Source organism: Anopheles coluzzii, chromosome 2, assembly GCF_943734685.1.
Source record: "Anopheles coluzzii chromosome 2, AcolN3, whole genome shotgun sequence".
NCBI lineage: Eukaryota > Metazoa > Arthropoda > Insecta > Diptera > Culicidae > Anopheles > Anopheles coluzzii.
This window is the reverse complement of record NC_064670.1, coordinates 119,339,182-119,356,270: the sequence shown is the minus strand read 5'-3', so window position 1 is coordinate 119,356,270 and position 17,089 is coordinate 119,339,182. Positions and strand designations below refer to the sequence as shown.

The 17,089-nt window shown below is 47.3% G+C and overlaps 2 protein-coding genes across 3 annotated transcripts; both read right to left on the bottom strand.

Annotated features, from left to right (window-relative positions):
• Positions 1-3,931: 3,931 nt before the first annotated feature.
• On the bottom strand, positions 3,932-11,325 carry LOC120961489 (patj homolog). Of its 2 annotated transcripts, none has more exons than XM_040385213.2 (3): positions 10,484-11,325; positions 8,167-9,724; positions 3,932-8,099 (listed from the first exon to the last, which is right to left on the bottom strand). In XM_040385213.2, the coding sequence occupies exons 1-3, from the start codon at positions 11,069-11,071 to the stop codon at positions 7,330-7,332; spliced, it is 2,916 nt and encodes a 971-aa protein (XP_040241147.2). In that variant the 5' UTR covers positions 11,072-11,325; the 3' UTR covers positions 3,932-7,329. The 2 variants fall into 2 exon arrangements, with proteins under 2 accessions (XP_040241147.2, XP_040241148.2); XM_040385214.2 differs by having other exon boundaries at positions 10,502-11,325.
• A 1,637-nt stretch (positions 11,326-12,962) lies between these two features.
• On the bottom strand, positions 12,963-16,490 carry LOC120949095 (dnaJ protein homolog 1). Its single transcript, XM_040366106.2, has one exon. The coding sequence runs from the start codon at positions 16,085-16,087 to the stop codon at positions 15,032-15,034; it is 1,056 nt and encodes a 351-aa protein (XP_040222040.1). The 5' UTR covers positions 16,088-16,490; the 3' UTR covers positions 12,963-15,031.
• Between the last annotated feature and the right edge of the window lie 599 nt (positions 16,491-17,089).

Here is a 17,089-nt window from a genome sequence, read left to right as displayed (position 1 = left end):
AACTGCCATTGGTTTAAAAAATAACAGACTAATTTGTAATAGAAGTTACAAATCTGTAAATAGCAAAGATAAATAAAACAAATATAAAGCAAATCTAACTCAATATGATTTGATCAAACTGAAACCTGAACTTAGAGGAAACAATAAACAATAAAAAAATCCGAAAAAATGAGAAAATGTGAACAGCACATAAAATAAATTTAATCCTTTTATTATAAAAAAAAATTAAACAAGAATTGAAAGGAACAGATTTAAATGTGAGAGATAAAAATTCAGAAATCTAACATCGTTACTCCAAAACGTTTGAACGTGTGAAATACATCAACGGTAATGGTTTTACGGTGACACTCGTAATAGGTTATGTCCCCTTGGTCAATTCCTCGCGGGAAAAATTATCCCTCTGTCCCGCCATATGGGAACGTTTCCAGCAAGCCTCCGATTCAATATCTCTCTCTCTCTCTCTATCCCGACGATAATTATTAACTTCAATCTCATATTGTCGGATTAGGCGGTGCAATCAGCGGAAGAATATTATTTATATTTTTAGCAAACCACACACAGGCACACCAACTAAGAAAAAGGGGAAGCTTCAGCTGGTAAGAAAAATGATGGGCAACAATCCTTGTCTTCCAAGCACCGTGCGACGGCTGGAAGTTAAAAATCGGCTTTACTTGATTGCCGTCGGAAGGGATGGCCTCGGCTAGTACCATTTTCGGCTAAGTCCTCACCAACGGAAACCATACTGCCCCTTTCGGATCCCTTTCGTCCACGTTCCCTTATGCACTCTGTGTGTGTGTGTGAAATCCCACCGGGGGGTCACATCACTGCCGCCCCAGGTTCGCTACACCGGCAGTTTGTGTGCCGACGGATGAAAGGATGATAAATTTTATTGGCCTAATTTGGTGTACCCGTTGTACCAGGGCAACTCCAGCGCTCGGTCCTTTGATCCCTCCATCACGAGTAGTTTCGGTGACGGTGGACATAGTTATTGTCGCCAACGCTTACTCACGAGCATCGCAGTAAGCCGTCGGGAAAAACGGAAGGTTCCCAATATTCTACGAGTCGGCGTCGGCAGGAAAGATCTCATAACACTGCTCAACAACCGATGCAAATCGGCTTATTTTCCTATTTCCTGTTGTTGGTGATTATGGGTTTTTTTTGTTGTTGTTTGGTTTGGTTCACCCGGGAAATCCTGCACGAATTATGGTGTGTGCGATATCTGGCAAGTAGGAGAGATACTCTGGCGAAGGTATGCACACAGTTGATAGTGCTAAGGACCAATCAAGTTGATGAGGATGTTGCAAGGTACGGTGGTGGAAGGGATTCATATTTTTTATTCGTTTGTAACGAACCAATAGCCAACCTTTCGATAAGCTGTCTTTCGTTCGATTTTGTCCCCTCGAGATATGGACAGAGCTCATCAACCGTCTTCTTCCGTCACCGGTCAATGATGTGTTGTGCCCAGGGCCCTTTTATTGTGCTTTGTGTTTTTGTCCTCTGTGTTAAACAATTTTCCAGTGATCGTTAGGTCATCTGGCCAAGAGAGACTGAGGCAAAAATTGGTAACTTTATATGAGCATTAGAATCAGAGAATCTCAGGTGCGTGAAAGGATCCTATTATTGGTTTAATCCCGTTTAACAGTTATGCAACGTTCTTGACCAAAACCACAACATTTACAGGTTTGTTTTGTTAACCGTTTGGCTCTCCAATTCATCTAAATTTGTTGAAACATCTCGGTGCTATCAAAAAAGAGCTGTATTGTTCGGTGTATTTCTAGTGATTATACATTTCTACTGGAACATAAGCACGAAGAGGTAATTCATAATACAGATCGTGACATCTTCTCGTCAAAACTTAACGAATTCAATGAAAATATTGAGAATTATCGTCTTCAAACCAAATGTAAGAGGAAATCATCAACTTTGGAGATCCTGAATTCTCACTTAAGAAATTCGTTTTTATTGAGAATCAAAATTTTTAGACATCTAAAAAGGTCGGACATCCTGGTGCCAGACACATCGACACAGTTGGTGGTATAAAATGAAAATTAAACCAAAATACTAATAAAAAGGATAAATACTTTTGATTTATCTGTACGCCTTCAGATACGACCTAAAGCACCTGCAATTCTTTACAAACTTCTCACACTTTCTGCTCCTCGAACGAATGCAACCAATCTACTGCCTTCATCTGTCACCCAATTCAATAATCGCAAGTGAGTTAAGGGTCAATCACTTTTCAGGTTCTTAGTTTTTGTTACAAATTTTCCCCAAGGACATAATACCCAATTTCTTCGGAACTTTCGCTACCGTATATTATACGGACTGCGTCGAGGTGTTGGAAAAATAAATTGCACATCAAAAAACGCGCGTTGTAAAAACCGATCAGCTTTATTACCAGCCTTCCCCCTCGTATGAGCATCGGACGATGGCGATAGCTTCCCGATTGGTCAACAGAGCAACTAGGGTGACTAAAGATTCCCTGGTCTCGTTTTTTATTACTTGCCTTCCCAGCATAAGTGTGAGATTCTCAGGCAAAGTGCACGGAGATAGGGGATATCATAAAAAATCATAAATATTGAATTACTGCCAGCTGACCCGCACCGGGCAAAGGAGAACAGCAGCTATGGAAGACGCATTTTGCAACGCGCACTAGAATTCAATTTCGGTAATTTCGTAAACTTTGCCCAATACTTTTGGAGGCGCTTACTTTGATTCGTGTTGGAACACCCTCTTCGGCGTGAGTGAAGGGCTACACAGTATTAGTGCAATTGATATGTGGGATAAAAGGAAAAGCTATCGTAAGATATGGCAATTTTTTTAAATCTTTTTTATAAAGTGCAAAATATGACGCTAAAACCCATACTCATTTATTCCGATTTGTAGAAGTCCTAGAAATTCTTCTACAAAATATCTTTTCTATTCCTACTTTGTGTACATGGCCATCCAAGCAGACCAGTTGTTCAGTATGATTAATAGCTGAAGACTAACCCTGTTGCACTTCGCTAATCCCTATTGGTTCGTTCTCGTCGTTACAGTTAATCGTCAAATGAACGATCAGATGGCCGTCAGGAGTTCCATCTTCTTATGCACTGAAACCTCCACATGCAGAGCTGACCATCCCTTACAACGACTATGCGTTGAGCCTAGGATTAAGTTTACCGCAAAGACCCTACACGCTATATATCATACAATGGTGAGTAAAAAACCACACTTACCACACAGATGTTTGTTTATTAGACGGGAAAATCACACCACTCCAGAAGGAAACTTTTCACCAAACCCGTACACACTGTTATCGTTTCACTTCGGTGCAGCACAACACACCACCGGCCACACATAATTATCTATCCCGAACACTCCGAAACTGAAAGCACTCCACCGTACCAAACCATCCAGACGCAGACTACTTGTACACAGCAGCCCGCACACTGGTCACGGACAACCGACTAGCGCGCACTGCGAATCTTCTACCCTGCACAGCCTGCTTAGATAAGAAGCGATCAGAATTAGTGGCAGAATCAACTCACCTGCGCTGCGGCTGTAAACTGATTCATCACGGTGTGCTCCCTTTTTACGCTGCTGACGTGATTCACGGTGTCCAGATGCACGTTGGTAGTACGGTAGTAAACTAGCCAAACCCCTTATCTGATGACCGTCTGTCTAGGGTAGGTCGAGGTGCGAAGAAGATTGCCGTGCCGTGTGGTGGACATTGGGCGTGCAACTTAGTAACACCAGCAGGTCACTGAATTATGGGCCGGTAGTGGTAGTTGATCGATGGCAGCTCTTGACACGCTTATCGAAACGTCATTTGTGCGAACGACTAAGAACAATGTTAGGCATAAACGTCACTTAATGCAGAAGAGGAGTTTGACAGATATGATTGACAGTTAATTTGAAGGGCAAGAAATATTGCCACGAGTTTGGTGGGTCATTTTTGTTTCCATTTTGAGACAAATTTATTAAACTTCAATATCATATACACATCCACGTTCAATCAATATATATATATTATATAAAATACATTTATATATCTGTTCAACTGCTTAAACTAAACCTTGTGATGGAATGTACTAGACAACGGTGATAAATATCTGCAATCTTGCTCTCGTGCTCTGTTTCTGGTTTCCTCTGGTTGCCCATCCATCGCTACTGCTTAGTAATCTTCAATCTTTCAATTGTTCAACAAATACTTAAAAAAAACACACACACATTTCCTTTCGCTTTACAACAGCTCTTGGCCGCTATCTTCCAGCATCCTTTCCTGCTAGGGGAACAGACGTGTGACATAACCGAGGCGGAACAGATTAGATAACAGAATCATGGGAGAGGTGACGATATTATCTCGGTATGCTACTGCTGCCTGGGTACTAAATAGTAGAGAAGATACACTTGCACTTCCCGATTCGTAAGGTCTCGGCGATGATCGTTGGTGTTATTTCTTGGATTTTTATCACGGACTACGGACCCTGTGGATTAAGTACTCTTCAGTTCATTAGACGGAAAGTTAGCGGGATATAAAGAGAGTTTTTGGGTTTTAGTTAAATTAATTAAGTATCATGTTGGGACCGTAATTACAGGTTGAGAAGCTCCAAAGCTGGTCTCGCAAATACTGATCAACGTTTCGTAGTGGAGGAGTGGTAAGTTATTTTCTAAAATACTTCCAATTGATTAAAAACGATGAGATTCTGGACAAAAATATTATCCTTTTTTTGCTTTTAACAAAGTTCAAAATACCACAATGTTATGGAATGTACGATCATGACCTTGAGATCACTGGATCTTCCGTGATCATATCATCAAACCTCTTGGTATCCTATCTAGAGTAGCAAAAATGATGGGTTTTTTTTTTCTAGTAGCAAAACGGTGAATGATGCAAATCTAAACTGACTCTGCTCTGTCTACATCTCTACAGCCAAGTCAGCCAAGCTGAGGCCGGAACAGCCGGATATGGAAAGCAACTGTCGCTACACACAGACACCACATATTAGCAAAAATCTGTTCTAATCACTCGTGAAGGTTTCCGCGCGAGATAAGAAGGTTTGGCGTAAGATACCTGCACCAGCAAGTGGTGTGAAAGTCCTAAATTCAACCGACAGCTAAGCTTCAAGGAACGATCATGCGTCTCTTGCCTCTCGAACGCGGAACCTTTCCTAAGTGCGAGTCCTAATTCTCTGTTCCGATATTGCTTGTCACTTCTAACGTTTTCTATTAAAAAAAAACAACCACAACATCCAATTTGTATTCTATTTTTGCTACATCTCATTTATCAGTTCTTCTACCTCTGTGTGTGTGTGTCTGTTGTTGTCATCAACAAATCTATTCCGCTACTAAACTATAGTGTGCTCTCTCTCTACTTGTTTTTTGTTATCCATTTCCATTTGTTTCATGTTTTTTCCGTCATCATCATTCTCCGTTTTTTTCGCATTGGTTTGGTTGTTTGTGTGTGTGTTTCTTTTCTTTTCACAAAATAACCATTTTTCGTATCCTTTGTTTTCTTCATCCAATTAACGTCATAAGTCAGAAATCAATAATCCACCGTTGGCTGTTTCGTTTCTGGAGTAGGAGCGGGGGGGGGGAAGGTACTCTTTTGCTTACGAGAACGAGCGAGAGAAGAGTTAGTGTATGGAGGGTAAAAGGGAGGAGGTAGAGTAAGAAAATAAAAGTGCACACAGCGCGAAAGGACACTCTTTCTTCCTCTTTTCCCCTGATCGATCGAGAAATCAAACCAAACAAACAAAACACACACAGCAAAAGACCTCAAGCACAAGCAGACGCAAACGCTTGCAAGCTTAACTTTTGCTTGGTAAAAGAAAAAAGAAGTTTAAAAAATTGATATATGCTTCAAACTTCTAAATGTTTCTAATGGAAAGTGAGTGAGTGTATGGGTATGCACTTGAGAATGATCACAAAAACAAACAAACAAACCGAGTGAAAAGGGTGAATTTGTTCTACTCTACATACACACAAACACATACTTTAGTACATTTGTTTCATTATGGGTGCATAACGTGAAATGTGATTGCACAGGTAAGTACATATATTTATGTATGTATCATCTTTCTTTTCCAGAAAAGTGCATTTGCAGTAAGTGTTCTTGTTGGAGAGAAAGAGAGAGTGCAAAACCTAAAATCCTAATGGAAATTTGTTCGTGAAACCGTCAATCATACTCTCAACATAAGATCAAAACTCGTCAAAACCCCTTATATACACTAAAAATCAATTAAACTAACTAATACGCATTACTTTTACTAATGAACAATTAACTAATCGCCGCTTTACTCTTAAACCCTACACACACACAAAAATGGAATACTTTCAACAAACAATCAAGACCAGTGCGATGGTTTAATAGATTTGTGTATAGGAAAAACGTGAACAATAGAGAAGTTATGCTATACGTTGGTGTGTGAGTGTGTGTAGAAATGTGTGTGCACTAAGTGAAAGATGTGCGCCCGTGCAAAAATGTATGCTTTTTTCCCTTAATTCCTGCATCTCCTGCCTGTTTTATGTGTATAAAGAGATAGAGAGAATGCATTGTGTTTGAGAAAAAGGTACAACATATTGCTCTCTCTCTCTGTCTCTTTATATATATATTAACTTATTTGATTATTGGTTTGAATTGTGTAGCTGTTTTGCCTTTATCGTGCTTCTCCGAGCTACTCCGGTCGAAATATCGAGGTGCAATGGATTGGGCGAGGTGTGTGCGTTGGGGTGGGAAGCTCACTAGGGATGAAGGATGCATTTTTTACTATGAGGAATGAACGTATAGTCACTTTAAAATGAAGAAAAATTGTCTACAACAAAAAACGAATGTATAGAAAGAGAGCTACAACCCAACGGATACATTTACCTATGCGATAAAAACCGAAACATCCGATCAGAATGGAAGACAGATTAAAATTGGGAGGGCTAAGGGCAATATTGCACCAACACGAATGTCACAGAACAGAAGCAGCGCGTCCGAAGAAAACAGAAGCTGAATTGAAAATTCCAAAGCTAAGCCCCCGCCCAAGCGAAGGACGTGTGTCGTAACGAAAGGCACGGGCCCCGGGATATTGAGGGGGAGAGGGGAGGGTAACGCAAACGGGACTGCGGTCCTGCGCCTTGTTTCTCGCCCTTTCGCGTCCTTGCCCAGACGCGGGGAAAAGGAAGCTTTAGCGGTATTTGGTGGTGGTGGTGGTGGTGGCGGCGGGGCTGGGTTGTGGCGAACTAAACGGCAAACCGTTCGCCGTTGGTCGCACCGTCAATCAGCTCGAGCAGGGCGTCCAGCCGGAGGTACAGCTCCGAAAAGCGCTCGTATTCATTTCTGCTTATGACCAAACATCCTCATTCCATTATTATATCGGGCTTGGCGAGCGACAGCATCTTGCCACTGCCGTTGCCCTCCGCTACTCCGCCCCTCTCCTCGAACGTGGCCGGTGCGGCAACGAGGGACGAGTCCTGCATCGGCAGCGGCTTAGCGACACCGATGCGCACCACCCCCTTGGGGGCGCCCTTGAGCGCCTGCACCGCCTGGTCGAGCGAAGCGTTCTCCAGGATCGTATCGTTCACGAACAGCAGCCGATCGCCTGGGATCAGCCGTCCGTCGAGCTGGGCCACCCCGCCCGGCACAAGCGACCGGATCACGATCAGCGTATCGTTCGGATCGAGCGGATCCTGATAGTCGAGGATGGAAAAGCCGAGCCCGCGCTCGCCCTTGATCAGCTCGATGATCTGCGGCTCCGAGCTCCACATCGCCAGCCCGGTCAGCGGTTCCAGGCTGCGCGATTTAATCTTGGAAAACCCATCACCCACACCGACACCGCCCGCCCCACCGCCCATGCCGGTCCCGTTCGTGGTGGCCAAGCTGCCGTCCGACTTTGCCTTTACCAACCGTTCCGAGGGCGTCAAGCTGCCGTGCAGCTGCTGGTGATGGTGCTGGGTGTTGCGTTTGGCCGCAACGTCCGCTTCGAGCGAGCTGATCAGCTGCTCCTCGGTGAACCGCAGCAGATCCGGATCGCCGCGGGCGCACACCATGCAAACGTCCTGCGGCAGCTCCTTCAGGATCGACACCACCTTCAGATGGTTCATGCCGAGCAGCCGCTGTCCGTTCACCTCTGAAAGTGTGGGACAAGGGTGAGTAAAACAAACAAAAAACCTCCCCCCGTCCATCCTTACACTTACCGAGCAGCTCGTCGCCGGAACGCAGCAGCCCATTCTGGCCCACCGGACCCTCCGGCAGGATGGAGCGGATGTAGTGATGCGGCCGGACTTCCTTGCCACCCTCCACGTCGACCGTGCCCTCGAGCGAGATGCCCAGCCCGCTGGAGGCGGCAAACTTGCGTATGTTCGCCACAATAATCTGCACCTCCGGGCCCAGTATGTTGGTCCACTTCTTCACGATGTAGGCCGTGTCGGGATCGGGGCTGTCGGTGGTCTCCTCCACCGTGGCCGTTCCCTTCAGCGAGCTGCGCAGGTGGTGATGCCGAGCGATTGCCACCGGATTGGTAGCGTCCAGCAGGGTGCCATCCTCGGCCACCGCCCCGTCGGGCACGATCGTGGCCTCCTTAATCTTGTCCCGGTACTCCTGCGTGTCGATGGAGTCTTTCGCGCGGGACAGCTTCTTGTGGCCGCCCATATGGAGCGGCCCACCGTCCAGCCCGGCCACATCGCACTCGGCAAGCTGGTCGTCGGGTTCGCCGGCCGCCTGCTCCTGCTCCAGCCCGAGCGTGCGCTGCAGTGCCTGCGGTGGCAGTATGTCCAGTATGTTGCTACCGTACTTGGACAGATCGGTCGGCACGAGCGGGGGCGGCGGGGTGGCCGGTGTCGGTGGTTTCATCTCGTTTGCCGCGATCGCCTGCTGCAGCTGGTCGTACTTCGGACCGCGCAGGTACCGCTCGAGGCACAGCGTCACCACGTGGCCGCTCTGCTTCAGCACGTCCACCGCCTGGTGGTTGGAGAAGCCGTGCAGCGACTGCCCGTCCACCTCGATGATGCGATCGTTCACCTGTATCTTGCCGCTCAGATCGGCCGCACTGCCGGGCGAGACGCTCTTCACGAAAATGCCCGACAGCTCCTCCTTTTCGCACACGTACCCCGCGATCGTGATGCCGAGCCCGTTCTGGTCCTTGCGCAGCTCGACCGTAAACACCTCCGTCTCGGGGAAGTCGGGCAGCGGGCTTTCCTGGCGGAACGGATTCTCCAGCCCGGGGCTGTCCAGGTTAGCGATCGAGTAGACGCTGTAGATGTCGCCGAAGCCGGAATCGGACAGGTACTGCTTGAGCTTGAGCGGGTTCGCCAGCAGCACGGTCGGCACGATGGCCGAATGGTCGTACTCGTCCGTGCCGACGGTGGCCGGATCGATCGGGCGCGCCACTACCAGCTGTACGTGCGTGCCGGACTGTCGCAGCACGGACGCCACCTGCTCGGAGACCATTTCGTGCAGGTTTACGTCGCCGATTTGGAGGATCTGATCGCCACTCTTGAGGCGACCGTCCCGATCGGCCACCCCGCCGGCGAGGATGGTTTTCACCGTGACGCCCGTCGTGCGGGCGCCAATAATGCCGAAGCCCAGCCCGGTTCCGTCGTTCACGAGTTCGATGTCGAGTATGCGGGACCAGTCGGCGGGACCGGTGCCGGCGACGATCGTTTCCGGGACTGATTTAGGGGAATCGGTAAAGGGTCCAGTGGCGGCTAGTGGGTGCTGATCGGTCGGCTCTGGAAGCAGCTTGTGATGATGATCCTGGTGAGGGAGAAGTAGAATGGTTAGAACAGAGGAGATGGTGGAGTGCCAGTGCTTTTGTCGTTGGGTTTTTTTAAAATGAGATTATTACAACACAAAATGGCCGTATTCTTAAATTAAGGTTTGATGGAGGTAAAGTTTGATTAGCAAATTACAAGCCTAGCATGTTCTTTTTAACCTCTTGTCAGAAAACTCTCTTCACAAATCATTGAAGATACTCTTTAGCTAAGTTCCTGCAACAAATCAGGCCAATTGGATTTTCAAAAAACTTGAAAAATCATGTATAAATGCGTGAAATTTAGGAAATTTAGGAAATTATTAATTCCCTTAACTTAAGGCTTAAACTTCTCGTGCTGTGAACAGAAAGGTAGTACCTTACATTCAAAAACTCATGTCTCATGTGTACAGAATCCCAGAGCCACTTACGTAGACTACAGAAGGTGCGATTTCCAGAGAGGATTCGCTTCCGAATTTCCAAAGATGTGTCAAAGTCACATGTGACTTGGGATCCAAGGCCATCCTTATCGATATCAGAAAGCAAAATTCCGATACGTAGGTCCGATTGGTGGCCACCATGGTATATGCCCCTTACTAATGGCATGCAAATTATCTGCCCCAATAATTTCTACCTATCGATCCCATTTTTTTCTCCCCTCCAGCAAAGCCTCCTACGGGACTAAAATTAGAAAATCAATTATCACCCAACGACAAACTGGCACGTGGCGCCTACTGCAACGCGAAACGGAACAGAACAAATACTTGAACAATCGAAGGCACCTCGAACAGGGACGGCTCGTTGTTCAGCTTCATCGACGCATTTAGCAGCTGCTGCGCATCGAGCGGCTGTTGCTGCTGCTGCTGCTGCAGATGGTGCTGCGGTACGGTCGCGACAATGGCCGGACCTGCGCCCGCCACCAGCTGCTGCTGGTCCAGCAGGTTCAGCTTGGGCTGGGTAACGACGGCCAGCATACCAGCCGGGCCGGGAGGACTTCCGGGCGAGATCTGTGCCGACGGTACCCGCTGCTCGTCCTGGTAGTCCGCCTCGAACAGATCCGTACCGGGCGGAACGCTCAGCACCAGCTCGCCCCCGTTCGCGATGTCAAAGTCCCCGGGCAGTATCGAGGGGTGCTGCGTGATCTGGTGGTTCAGCTCGGCCAGCGAGTCCTGGATCTGGACGATGTTCCGGAACACCGGATCCTGCAGCAGATCGAGCACCAGCTTCAGGTCGTCGCTAACGTTCAGCTGCAGCTTGTTCGGCTCCATCTCCTCCACCGTCTGCTTGATGATTTCGATGTGCTTGAGCGCGTTCGAGACATCGCTGGAGAGATGCATCTTGGCAGTCTGCATGCATGCACCCACAGGGCACACACTCTTCCACTTTCAGCGCACAGGAACCACTCAACAACCTACGGCACACTACAGGAAATGCAACTGGGGCATCAATTGGGCAGAAATGTTCAATTTCCTTTCGTTCACAACGCACAAATACGCCTCTTTTCACGATTGGACTTTTTTTTCGCGCACACACACGGGAGAAATTCCTTTCCAATTAGTGGGTGTTTACGTGCACAGTGAAGAGAGAGAGCAAAAAAAACGCACACAAACAACTGTCAAACGGGGTGACGTTGACAGTTGCGCGCTGTTGTTTTGGTTGGCAAATTTGATCTAGAGCAATGCAGGGGTCGTCGGTACGGATTTATGACATACAAAATATTATTTTAAATTCATTTTTATTAAACATTTTATCATACATTTTATTTTAAAATATGCGTGATAGGGTTTCAATTGTTAATTTCGTTTTCATTTTTCGTAGTTTGAAAATGAAAAACCACACAAAATTGTCTTCAAACATTTGCAGTGTTTTTACTGTCCCATTTACAGTAGCCTTGATAGAAAATGTAAACAATAAAATTGTCTCAAGGTTATTCATTCGTTTGTGTACTCATTACTGTGTCAACGATTAGATTACGACTACAGAGGAATATCATTCACAATGAATTTGCTTCAAAATGTTAACATCGCCCTTCCAGCACATTTTCATGCGACACATTACTCCATGATTTCACTTATCTATGTACGGTCGAAACAGATATGCCAACGGTATATTATTTTCCTTTTGTTTGCTCGTGTCCGCTATAAATAGCCACTGAGTAAGACCAAACCCATCCGGAAATGCTCACGTCGGCAACTGGAGTGGTCAGCTGCTTAACAACATTGGCCACATTTGCCACATCGCGCCTCCCCCTGAACACGCCTATGGCCGACCCCATGGTGTCTGTTCTAGGGCACAGCACAGATAATTAGCATCGCGGTTTAATACCGTCCTAATGAATTCGAGCAGCAGTAGGCTAGAAATTTTGCTCCAAGTGCAAACCCGCAGTGCCGGCACGTGCCCCCTTTGTGACGCGCTCGCGCTTGTGTGTCTCTTTCTTTGCGCCTCAAATCACCCAAAACCCCCACCAACCTACCGGCCAAGTGGCAATCGAGCCTTCCCGAACAACGTGATTCGTCGTGGCAGGGCTGGTCGGCCCGTTGGTCGGTTGGCGCGAACCACCACACAAAATTCACACCAATGCAAACGCCAATGCCTACTAGTGTGTTAGTGCTTCATCAGCACACAACCGCAAACAAAACAGCACCACCTGATGGCGTAATCGATCGTGTTCCTTCTCGATTATGCACGGCGCCCTTCCCGAAAGCGGCACTAATTTAAATACGATGGAAAGGGGAGGAAAACAGAGGAGAAAACTAAAATATTCCGAAAAATGTTCGAACCCGTTAGTTGGATGGAAACTGAGATGGAACAAGAGAAAGGTGAGCGACAAGCAAAAACTATGGAAATGGGATGGGATGCGGGGTGTTGAAGGGAGAGAGGAGAAATGGTAAGATGCACTATCAAATTGCCACGAAACGGGGTTAGATGATGACGTTTGTTTGGAAACATTTCCATTGGGGCGTGCTCGCACCATCTCGAACGTTTTTTTGGAAGATAGGAAGGGAACGGGTGGTCTCACGGTCAACGGAATGTAGCGACGAGGCGGTTCAGTTACCTTCCAGACTCTCTCTCTCTCTCTCTCTCTCTTCCCCTACACAGCTGCTGAAAAGCACGTTCAAAATGCAACACCAAAACAGCGGAACATGTGATTTTCGCCGCCTTCTCCGCCAACTGCAGGGTTTCTTTCCATAAACATCTGGAAGGAATTTTAAACTAAAAACAAATTAACAAACTCCGGGTGAGTTTCATTTTTCATCATTTTTTCCATCATTTTGGAGTGTTTTATTTATTAAACTAAAACAAGCTTAACAACAACTTCACGATCGCGCCTCCTAATAAATGTGTGTGACACCTTAAATAATACAAGTTGTAGTAAATCATACATGAAATGGTACACAGCTTCAATAAAGGGAGAGTGGGGATTGCGCAGCAGAAAGGGCACACAAACGGCGGAACAAAAACAAATAATAGTAATACGCTAAATCTCTATTGCTGCGTGGCCCTTTCGCTGACATTTTACATGTTTGTGTGTACTAGAACGTACTCAATAATCGATTTATCTAATTCATTCAACCGTTTTGCGCCTTCGCCCTAACGGTTGTTTTTTCCTGTTGAACATTTATATACGCACACAAACACACTCTTCTGTAATTATTCTTGCTTGGGATGGTGTGGGCGAAGTTTAAAATACAAAATATTGTTTGTTGGGAAAATGCACCTTTCTCAAAACCTTTCACTTCCTTCTGTCTTATTTAATCTTCAAATTTGGACTGTTTCAGTTTTAATACCATAATTTTCATAAGCATTTTCCTTTTACCACAAGTGCATTTTCTTTTTTTACAAACTAATGTCAATTCAGTCTTTCCGATAAGGGGGAGAACTATTACTGCATTTTCTGTACCTTTTCTGCTGAGGCCTGATTTCCTGATTCCCACCCACACCGTGACCTTGATTGCTATTCCTGTTTGTAAGAGTGTGTGTGTGTGCGTATATATTTGCCTAACATTTGGCCAAGATAGTGCGCTGTGGTTGTTTTTTTTCTTCTGCATAAGTGTTCCAAATAGGAATAAATCATAAAACACGCGCACGACCATTTCCTGCCATCTCATCTTCCTCGTACGAATTTCATTAACTAAACCGAGCTTATTAAATAACAGAGTTTAGCTTCCCCATCCCCATCTCTGTATCCCCTCTGTTGGTATTTACATGCAATTTGCACACGACGCATTTTATCCCTTTCCTGCACTGTCCACCAGAGCACACCACCAAAAGCCTACTTCAGACGCAGCAACAATGAAAAGAAAGAAAGGTACACATTTCTATTCCGTGCTTAGCTTTTTCTCTCGCTTTTCTCCTCCGCGCCCTCGAATGCATCGCTTGCTGTGATTTTCCCTCCACAGTCGTGTGTGGTTTTCCCTCCCCTCTCTTTGGAATCGAAACAATGTACGCGCGCCCCACCCCCTTACGGTATCAATCACGAGGAGCAGAGCACCAACCGGACACGACGGGAATAGATGTGCGCACTATTCAAACACGGCACACGGCATTATACTGGGCGACGCACACACCTTGCTTTACTTCTAGAATCTTCGCCACGGTTAAAATGGTCCACCGCCGTTTGCCAATAGAGGGCGCCAAAACACAACATTCACACACACAGTCACAGGCTGTTAGTACGGCGCATCACTATTTTGTGCACATCTCCACACACACTCACTGTCCGATGGTAAGGCGACGTAGGGTGGGAGGATGGGATAATCGATCGAGATGCTTCCTTCGTCCCCAAAATCTCCCCAGTGGGATGGGGGAGGGGGGAGTGCTTTCCAGCTGGCAGACCGACCAACACACCCGTTCCGTCCGCTGTTTTCCACTCGCTTCACGCGGTTTGTCACGTAGACCATCGTGTGCGCGCGCGTTGCGTACTATCATCGTTCGAAGGTCTCTTGGGCGCGCTGTTGTGCTAGAACCTTCTCTCCGTGTGTTGCCCCTTCTACGCCGCGCTGTGGCGCACAGTGTGCATCATCCTGCTCTATGTACACCTGTGTTTTTTTCGTTGCTTCCCGTTGCTTTCACTCTCGGGGGGCACACTCTTCTTTTCCCTCCGCAAAAGCGCACCCCCTTCCCGCTTGGAACGTTCGAGAATGCACTCAACGCCAGATGCATTAGAGCGCAAACGTGCGCACTTGAGAGCGAGAGGATGATGATGCTTGCGGAACAAGGGGGCTGCTGCTGGCGGTCATTGTCGTCGTCGTGGTCGGTTTGTTGGTGGCGCGGGAAGGTTTTGGTGTTTATGTCGTCGGTCCACACCCACCTTAGGCCACATCCATCGGGAACAGGTCGGCCAGGATTTCCTTCGTACTGGGGGACACCTGATCGGGGAAGCGGATGTCGAACGCCACCACCAGGTCGCCCCTCCGGCTCGGTTCCTTCGGGAAGGGCAGCCCCCGGTTCTGCAGCCGCTTGACCGTGTGTGGCTTCACCACTTCGCCCGCCGTCGAGATGGTAAGCGTTTCGCCGCTCAGCGTCGGCACCTTCACCACCGTACCGCACAGCGCCTGCCGCAGGGAGATCTTGGCCGTGTACTTGATGTCGCTGCCCTCGCGCTTGAAGTGCGCGTGCGGTTTGTCCCGGATGATGAACACGATGTCGGCCGGCACCTTGCCCGGAATTTGGTCGCCCTCGCGCGGGAACGTTATCTTCGTGCCCGCCTTCCAGCCCGGCTTCACGTTGATGCTCAGGATCTTCTCCTCCTTCCGCGCCGACCCATCCTGGCCCATCACCATCTTCGAGATCTTCATCTTCTTCTGGCAGCCCGCGTTGACGTCCTCGAGCGACACGTACAGATCGTGCTCGATCGGCGGATCCTGCAGCTTCTGCTTGCGCTGCGGCGACCCGTGCACGTTGAACGACTGCGACCGGAAGGCACCGCCCGGGAACCCGCCGACACTGCCGCCCCGCCCATCGAACCCGAACGGATCGCCGTCCATCTCCTGGTGGAAGATGTTGCCGCCCCCGTCCGTGCCGAAGAACACGCTGAACGGGTCGCTGGTGCCGAAGAACTGGGCGAACGTGGCGCGCGGATCGCCGTGGAAGTTGTACTGGAACTGGCCGCTCTGGCCGCCCGCACCCGGCATGCCGCCCGCGCCACCCTTCAGCCCCTCCTCGCCGTACTGGTCGTAGATGTCGCGCTTCTTCTTGTCCGACAGCACCTCGTACGCTTCCGCCACCTCCTTGAACCGTTCCTCCGCCTGCGGCGCTTTGTTCTTGTCCGGGTGATACTTTAGGGCCAGCTTGCGGTACGCCTTCTTGATCTCATCGTCGCTGGCATTCTTCGACACGCCGAGAATTTTGTAGAAATCTTTCCCCATTTTTGGTTTCGCTTCTGTTTGCTTTGTTTTACTGTTACTTAACGGTGTTCTTGCGCACTAGAAACACACTCGGCACAGTCACACACAGTGGTATGTAGGTATTCCAGAACGTTCCTCCTTGAGAAACAGGTATGATGTACCGTTAGTTCTTTGGCACTGGAATTTGTCTTTTTCACCAAACAAATCGCGTTGCTTTCCAACTTCACTCTGTATTTCTCACACTGTTTTCTTAAGCTACTCGATTGCTTTTTTCTTCGTTCACACGCTTACTACGTTACAGGACGAAAATGTTCACGTTGTACGGATTCACTGATTTGCTTTGCTTCAGCAACAACAAAACGTATGCTCTCTGGGCTCTTGCTTGACTATCATTACCTTTACCTGCGCCCGCTGACGGAAGCTTTATATGAAAACATTTTTTCTAGATGCTTCTCGAAGCCAAACGAGAATGTGCCAGAAAGTTCAGACGTCAAGGGCCCCGTACTGTCAAACTCGTGCTCGAAGCTTCGGCAGCTCGATTTCGGGCAGTGTATGGGCAGTTCCCAAGTAACAATTTTGAAAATGTATTTGGATTAGAAATTCGGCATGGCACCGTGCAAATGCATGGTGAGATGGCTTAATTGCGTTAATTGCACTTCGGGTCCTTTTAGTAGCGATTACCAGCAGTTTCATATAAATGATATCAAATTCTGTATGTCTGGAAAAGGCTTGGCTTTAATGCTTTATACAGTTTGAATTTACTGGTTGAACTTCGATTCCCTGCCAACTATTGAATACGTGCTTTTAGTTGGCACGTTTTTCCATACAAAAAAAATCTGAAATTTTTCTCGGTAAGCCAAAAGATTTTTGTGAAATTTTCAAAAACTAGTTTTCCCATATAAATGCATGCTTTTTACTTGAACTGTCAGCCAACTATCGAGCGTTCAACTAAAAAGCATGCCAACTAAAAAGCGTTCAACTATTGAATTCTGACTGTATACCATTCCGTCTTTCTACTCTTGC

Coding starts and splice junctions, on each gene's coding strand:
- LOC120949095 (XM_040366106.2), bottom strand. CDS start 16,087: ATGGGGAAAGATTTCTACAAAATTCTCGGCGTGTCGAAGAATGCCAGC.
- LOC120961489 (XM_040385213.2), bottom strand. CDS start 11,071: ATGCAGACTGCCAAGATGCATCTCTCCAGCGATGTCTCGAACGCGCTC. Junction 9,725..10,483: donor AGGTGCCTTCGATTGTTCAA/GTATTTGTTCTG, acceptor CTCCCTCACCAG/GATCATCATCACAAGCTGCT. Junction 8,100..8,166: donor TTCCGGCGACGAGCTGCTCG/GTAAGTGTAAGG, acceptor CCACACTTTCAG/AGGTGAACGGACAGCGGCTG.